Genomic DNA, 7948 nt, shown 5'->3' on the forward strand with positions numbered 1-7948 from the left:
CTCCCCAGCCCCGCCCCCTCTGCCACCCCCCAGGCGCCCTGCCCCCCAAATCCCCCCTCCACCCACGAGCCCCCCCCCAGCCTGGCCCTTCTCCTCCCCCAGCCCCGCCCCCTCTGCCACCCCCCAGGCGCCCTGCCCCCCCTCCACCCGCAGGCCCCCACCCCCAGGGCAGGCCCCTCCGGCTCCGCTCCCCCCCGCCCCCATGAGGCCGCGGCCCGAACCGAAAGCGGCTCCCGGTCACTCACTGGGTCCGCGTGAGGGGGCCCCCGGCCCCGGCCTGGGAGTCCAGGCCCGGCCCGGCCGCGCTGAGGCAGGGCAGGCTGTACAGCTCCCCCGGGGCCGGGCCCCCGGCCCAGAACGGCAGCCGCATCCCCCCGGCTTCCATCTTAGTCACTCTGGCGCGGACTGACGCTGACGGAGCCTGTGCCACGCGCAGGCGCAGCAGCCACTGTCCCCTCCCGCGCGCCGTACGCGGAACGCCGCCATCTTGAGCGTGGCCCCCACAGAAAACAGGCGAGTCCCATAGGGCGCCATCTTGGGTGCGGCGTGGGTGGGGACTGGCTCCCAGCTCCTCCTGGGAGGGCCTGTGGGTGCAGGCACCGTGAGCGAGGCCCTGATAGCAACAAAGCCGCACGGAAACAGTGGCTCTTGGAGCTGTGACCTGCCCTCATTCAGCGCCATGGTGTGTTAACTCTGAACCCTACTGATGGCGCTTTGCATGGAAAATGCTATTAACTATTCCATTGCTCGTCATTTTAGCAGGAACATTTCACTACCCTGGACTGGCCCTGGGGCTTGAGGGTAGTTAGGATACCAGAACTTCCCTGCCCAAAGCTATCCCCTATGTTTGAATATGATCCATAAGTAAATATAATAATCATGTAACTGTCTTATTTTGATAATTGGCCATTGTAGTTATGACTGGCCTAAGGATGCCAATTTACCTCACCTTCAGAGTTGCTCTTTTTGTGTGTTGCAGAACAAGATATTCCCAGCAGAATCCCAACATGGCGCATCGCAAGACGTGCCTCTACCACTCAGAAGATCATGAGGTTTCCTGCAAATCGGTAATGCATGCTGGTATGACAGCATGGAGTGAAAACCCAATGCCATCCATCATGTCACTACATCTCAGTGCAATACCCTGGCCAATCTAATTCTATTAAAAAACTTAGACCAGACAAATGAGTTGAGAGCTAAATCCAACCCTTGTATGAATGCAATTCCCTAACACTTAGCCCTCCTGTATGTTGGGGTTTGTCCCAGTTACAGCCACTGTTATAGTTGCATCAGTCTAAATTTAATGTAGACAGGTATAGCTGCTATTTGCACTGATGCAATTTACCCATTTTTTTAGCATGAATAAGCTGCACTGGGGCCCCTGTATTGGTTTTGCATTTTTGTATACTAGAAATTTGCACTGGGGAAGTTACACTGTTGAATGGCCATGATGTCTGAAATCCCATATGCGTTCAAGGCCTTAGTCCCAATTAATGTGAGCCCCAGCACACTGCCCCACCCCCTCCTCTTGACTTCTGACAATGCAAATCCAACCCAGCTGTCTTTCTGCCTCCCGTTTTGGGATCTCTTGTTTAAACTACTCAGCATCCAATTAAGAGTTAGTCAGTGCAATTTACAAAAAGCCAGCAATGTAGAATGACATCCCCCTTCCCTTGTGCCCTATTCACTCCTCACTGTGATGCTTTGTTCTGCCATCTAACACACAGAAAAGGAAGTGACAAGGGGAGTGATATGATTAAAGCTAACGAGCTGCTGATTACCCAGCGAGAAACAATTTCGGCGACTGTGTTTCATGAACCACATGTCTGCCTGAATCACTCAGTGAAAATAATGTCCCGGGCTGATAATAAGAGCCAGCTTCTTTGAATGACATTTTAGAGCTAAGTTACACATCAATTCTGTTCATGATGAGTTCCCACAGCAAACACAATGGTGGATGAAAGAAATGCATGGCAAACTACCCACTGTAATGTGTGTTCTAGGAAGGAGCTGTCAGAAGGAAGGCCAGACCTGTGGATCAAGCCTAGACGTCTTGAGACCTGGGTTCTGCCACAGACGTTCCACGTAACCACTCTGGGCCCAATCCCACTTCCGATGACTTTAGCAGGAATCTGTGCTGAGGGTTAAAGAATGGGAGTTGTAGGCCCCCTCAGATCCTTACTCCCAGATGCCTAAATACCTGGGTCAGCATCCCTATTGACTAGTCTTAGGCCATGTCTACACTAGACAGCTTACATTGGCACAGCTGGACCGATGCAGCAGTGCCGCTGGAAAATGGCTCATGTAGACGCTCTATGCCAACAGGAGAGAGCTCTCCCGCCAGCATAATAAAACCACCTCCACGAGCGGCGGTAGCTATGTCGGCGGGAGAAACTTTCCCACCGACATAGTGCTTTGCACATTACAACTTATGCCTGCGAAATTTATGCCGCTCAGGGGTGTGGTTTTTTACACCCCTGAGCGACATAAGTTTTGCTGACATAAATGGTAACATAGACATGGCCTGAGCGTTACCAGGTCAATGCAGGTTGAGGATATGCAGTGCTAGGCCAATAGATCTCCCTTTGTCTCAGTTGCCTCATTTGTAACATGTAGATAATTCTCAGCTGCCTTCCAGGCTGGGGGCTGTGAAACTAAATTAATTCATATTTGTAAAGTGAGATCCTCAGATGGAAGCTTCAAAGTAATCATTAAATGACTTATATTGTGTGTTATTGGCAATCGCAGGAAAAGGTTTATCAAAGGTTACTGATATTATTTTGTATGGCTGAGCCGCATGAACCCAGAATGAGCTTCACCCAAAGCCTTTAATCTTCCACCCCTTTATGCTCCCACCTTCCATCCCTTGGCCCTCTCAGCCCTTTACTCTTCAAGGGAGTCAGATGGAAATGGGTGTCCATTTTGTCTCTGGCAGTGCCACCAGGGTGCATTAGTAAAGAAGTGATTCTCTTCCTTCTCCTTTGGTAGAACCTATATTATTGGGGATTCCCAACAAACCTATTTCAGGCATCCATTGTGTTACTTACGGCTGGTCTACTCTGGGAATTTACATCATCATAGCCATAGGCATAGACTCCATGGGTGCTCTGGGGCTGGAGCACCCACGGGGGAAAAGTGGTGGGTGCTGAGCACCCACCGGCAACCCTCCTATTAGCTCCCTTTTTCCCCCCAGCACCTCCCGCCTGCTGGCAGGCCCCGCTGATCAGCGCTTCCCTCTCTCTCCCCGCACCTCCTGCCCACCGTGATCAGCTGTTTCACGGCATGCCGGAGGCTCTGGAGGGGGGAGGGGGAAGGAGCGAGAGCGATGCACACTTGGGGGAGGGGGCGGAATGGGGCAGAAAGAGGTGGGGCAGGGGTGGGGGGAGGCAGGAAGAGGTGGGGTGGGGGCACGGACTTGGGAGAAGGGGTGGGGGCAGGAAGAGGTGGAGAAGGGTTGGGGCCTTGGGGAAGGGACAGAGTGGGGGCGGGGCCTGAGCAGAGCTGGGGGTCGAGTACTCCCCGGCACATTGGAAAGTCGGTGCCTGTGATCATAGCTACGTCTCTCAGAGATGTGGAGAGATATACCTACGCCAGCCTAAGTCCTGGTGCACACAGCACTAACTTGATGGAAGAATTCTTCCACTGACCTAGCTACCGCCTCTCGGGGAGGTGGATTACCTACATCAACAGGAGAATCTACACTGAAGTGCTGCAGGTGTACCACTGTAATGGTTTAAATATAGACTGTATTTATGGCAGTAGAAACCCCCTAGTATCTTCCATAGTTAAGAATCGTTCAGAATTTCTACTGTAAACTGGCAGAATACAATAAAGTAGCTGTGAGAAATCCCAGAGGGATGAAAGGTGACATATCTGTTAGTCAGGATATTTCAGTGAGTCGGCTAATGTGCCCTCTACTGGAAGGGATCAGAACTGCTCAACTATGTGTCATAACTCCTATACTGCATACCATGAATAATGGATAGAGCAATGGACTGGGATTCAGGGGACCTGGGTTCTAATACCCAGCTCTGTCACTGGCCTGCTGGGTGACCTATGGCAAACTGAAGTGGCATGGCCCCTCCCTGTGCCTCAGTTTCTCCATATGCAAAATGAGGATACTGCTACTTGTTTGTAAAGCAGTTTGAGATCTACTGATTATAAGAGCTAGGTATTATTATTCTAGCTCAAGTGGCACGGGGCTGAGTTTCAGGAGCAGTAGATCTGAGTTCTGTACTTGCCCCCTCAATGGATTTCCAAGAGGCCATCATGGGCCGCATTATGGTAGTTGCAAAACCTATGGATTATTTACAATAATGTTTTTTCTTCCCAAAATAGTAAAAAAAAATTGTAAAACACTTTTTTGTAATTGATAGAGTAGCAAAATAAAAGCTCTTTCGGAGACGATCGTTTTTTTGGGGTGAACTGATACAGTTTTAAATATGGTACTTCTGTACAATATTGCCATGTTACAATGATATTAAAGGACCTACATTTTACCAGAGTGGAACAGTTAATTTTTTTCATCAATTCAAATCAATGTAAAAATCCCTGCACACATTTACTTGGGCACATCAAAGAAATTGAGCACTGTATTATTAAGGAAATATTTCAAAAGGTTCATAGACCATGTGGTGATAACAGCAAAATATTGACTCAGTTTATCACCAGCAGTCTTTGAGTCATGACAAGGGTCCGGATGAAAGTCCAAAAATCCCCTGGGGAGTGAAAGTCACTGAAACAGGTACTTTCGCTAGGGATTTGCCGCTTGTCTACACCTGAACTGCTACAATGGCACAGCTGCGCCGCGGCTGCAGCGTAGACAATACTTGTACCTACAGGAGGAGTTCGTCAGCAGAGGTAATCCACCTCTCTGACAAATGGTAGGCAGGTCAATGGAACGCTGTCTACAATGGGGTTTAGGTCAGCTTAACTGTGCCGCTCAGGGGTGTGGATTTTTAACACCCCTGAGCAACATCGATAAGCCGATTTAATTTTCTAGTGTTGCCCAGGCCTAATTGGTATTCCCATAAAGCAATAACCCTTTTGTAGGCACCGATCACTTTGTTACCATGATAGATTCCCCCTGCCCCGCCCCCAATGTGGGATTTCGAATATTGCTTTTGATCTTAGTTTAAAAAAAAATCTTGACAAAGAAAATCTGCAGCAAACCAGCAGAGAGTTAATTTAATTATACAGGATGTGCATGGTGATAACAACACAGTATTACCTGCTGTCTGCCTGAATGAACCTGTGTGCAACATAGTTGTAGCCATGTTAGTCCCAGAATATTAGAGAGACAATGTGTATGAGCTAATATCTTTTATTGGACCAACTTGTGTTGGTGAGAGAGAGAACCTCTGGACCCAGAACCTGTGTTTTTTGGGGCACGTGTGGCCCATCAGTCATCTAAAGTGACAGATGCTTTTTATCTGACCCACCTTCAGCAGCTATTTGCATTTGTTTATCCACCTTTTGTTTGCAGATTACATGGGATACTGTAGCCAAGCATTCAATTAAAAACTCACCCTTCCGCTTCCAGATCTCTCTCTTGGGGCTTGTCTACACTTGCAAGTTTTTTCGATGAAACTAATGTTACCAAGGGAAAATCGGCAAAAGCAAAGTGGCCAAAGCGTGTCTACATTTGCTCCCTCTGTTGACAGATCGTGTCCACATTTGGGGCACCTTTGTCGACAGCGAGAGCAATGGACTGTGGGTATGTATCCCACAGTGCCTGGTGACACCCTCCGTCGCTAGGTGTTGTGGGAATGCGGAAATGGAGCACGGCACATCCTGGGATGTGCAAAATGTACCGTCATGCACCGCTTTGTGTCCCACCCCTCCAAAGGTCTCTGGCTTCCTTTCGCGCCGTTTTTCCAACTGTCAGTCTGTTGTAGTTCCAGGGCCGGCTCCAGCATTTCTGCCATCCCAAGCAAAAAAAAAAAAAAAAAAAAAAAAGCCGCGACTCCTAGAGGGAGCGAGGGACCTGCTGCCCCCGAATTGCCGCAGGTGCCGCCCCTCTCCCTTGGCCGCCCCAAGCACCAGCTTGTTAAGCCCTGTGTAGTGTGCGCCAGCATCTGCAGTGAGAGAGGATGGATCCTGCACTTCTCTCCTATGCCTGTTAGCTGTCGTGAGGACATTGTGCATGGCAACACACTTACTCGCAGAGTTACTTGCAAAGTTAGCAGAGGATGAATCGCAGGCACCCGAGTGTGATATGGACGGCAGCAATTTATCCGTGCTTTGTGCGTTCACAGAGCAGCTGCATACGGTAGGGTAATCCATCGCTTTTGGGCTAGGGAAACAATCACTGATTGGTGGGATTGCATTGTCATGCAGGGCTAAGAGTATAGCTGGAAAGATTAACAATATTGTTGGGTGGGTTAAGGCAACTACTGTGGTGGCTCCTTGTGGCATATAGCAGTTTAGATAGTTTAGTGTCCTTTTTCCTTTGCAGAGAAGCAAAGTTTGTGTTGTAAATGGCTTGTCTAGTTTTTGTCAAGTCTATCCCAAAGTCTTTCCAAATGCAAACAGATTGTCATGCAGGTGTGGGATGATGACCAATGGGTACAGAACTTTAGAATGCGTAAAGCAACTTCCATGGAGCCATGTGCTGACCTGTGGCGCAAGGACACCAGATTGAGAGCTGCCTTTCCGGTAGAGAAACGTGTTGTCATCGCTGTGTGGAAGCTGGCGAATCCAAACTGCTACCGGTCAGTTGCAAATCAATTTGGAGTAGGAAAGTCCACTGTTGGGGCTGTATTACTCCAAGTGTGCAGGGCAATAAATCGCATCCTGCTGCATAGGACCGTGACTCTGAGAAATGTGCATGAAATAGTGGATGGCTTTGCAGAGATGGGTTTCCCTAACTGAGGCGGGGCGATTGATGGCGCACACATTCCAATTTTTTGCTCATGGGTGGAGCACTGAGGCAGAGCGCTTGACTGCACAGTTTGAGCAGCCAGATGCTAGGGCTGTCAGAGGAGCCCAGAGGGCTGCTATTAACATCAGAGAGGCTTTGAGGAACCACTTTGACAATGAGGGGCAGGAACATGTCTGCTTTGGAGTTGCTTCCCTGTTGCATCCATGTCCAATTTTGGGGCCCAAGATCCAAGCAACGCAATGCTTGAAAAGGCTGTTCCCGAGAGGGAATTGATTGCTATCCGCTTTTGTAGAACCCAGCCCCTGGTGTAGACAGCGCTGGGTTGACAGAAGAATTCTTCCGTTGATTTAGCTACCACCTCTCAGGGAGGTGGATTAACTACAGGGATGGGGAAACCCCTCCCATCCCTGTATTGAGGGTCTACACTGAAGCGGTACACGAGCACGGCTACAGCAGTGCCACTTTAGCGTTTTAAGTGTAGACATACCTGGCCTTAGTAAACGGAATTTAGATTGGGTTTTGTTTAATCGAACTGTCTAGCAGGATCTGTTAATGCAATAGTGGAGTCAGTGCCCACACTCTGAGAACAGGATAAAGAAGTCCATTATATAACCATGTCGTTCTATGATTTGTAAACTTTGTGTCACATCCATTATGTGGGCTAGAAGTTAAGCGGAAGACTCCTCCTTTTATCTCCAACTCCAGAGAAGGAGTTTAATCTTGTAGTTAGAAGAGAGGATGGGGACATCAAACTGGCTGATTGACCTTAAGCAAGTCACTTCACTTAGAAGGAGCCTCACTCCCCCTATCAGTAATACGCAAGAAACCTCACTAAGGCTAGGTCTACACTACCCGCCTGAATCGGCGGGTAGAAATCGACCTCTCGGGGATCGATTTACCCCGAATCGACGCTCTTACTCCACCAGCGGAGGTGGGAATAAGCGCCGTCGACGGGAAGCCGCAGAGGTCGATTTTGCTGCCGTCCCTACAGCGGGGTAAGTCGGCTGCGATACGTCGAATTCAGCTACGCTATTCGCGTAGCTGAATTTGCGTATCTTAAATCGA

The 7948-nt window shown here is 49.3% G+C and overlaps 1 protein-coding gene across 1 annotated transcript in view; it reads right to left on the reverse strand.

The window, feature by feature from the left end:
- PSMB4 (proteasome 20S subunit beta 4) overlaps positions 1-426 on the reverse strand; it is a 7016-nt gene extending 6590 nt beyond the window's left edge. The window contains exon 1 of the mRNA XM_034756704.1: positions 246-426. Coding sequence (XP_034612595.1) covers positions 246-385 — 140 coding nt within the window. The 5' untranslated portion in view covers positions 386-426. The remainder of the gene's footprint in view (positions 1-245) is intronic.
- Between the last annotated feature and the right edge of the window lie 7522 nt (positions 427-7948).

This window comes from Trachemys scripta, chromosome 24 (genome assembly GCF_013100865.1).
Source record: "Trachemys scripta elegans isolate TJP31775 chromosome 24, CAS_Tse_1.0, whole genome shotgun sequence".
NCBI classification, from domain to species: Eukaryota; Metazoa; Chordata; order Testudines; family Emydidae; genus Trachemys; species Trachemys scripta.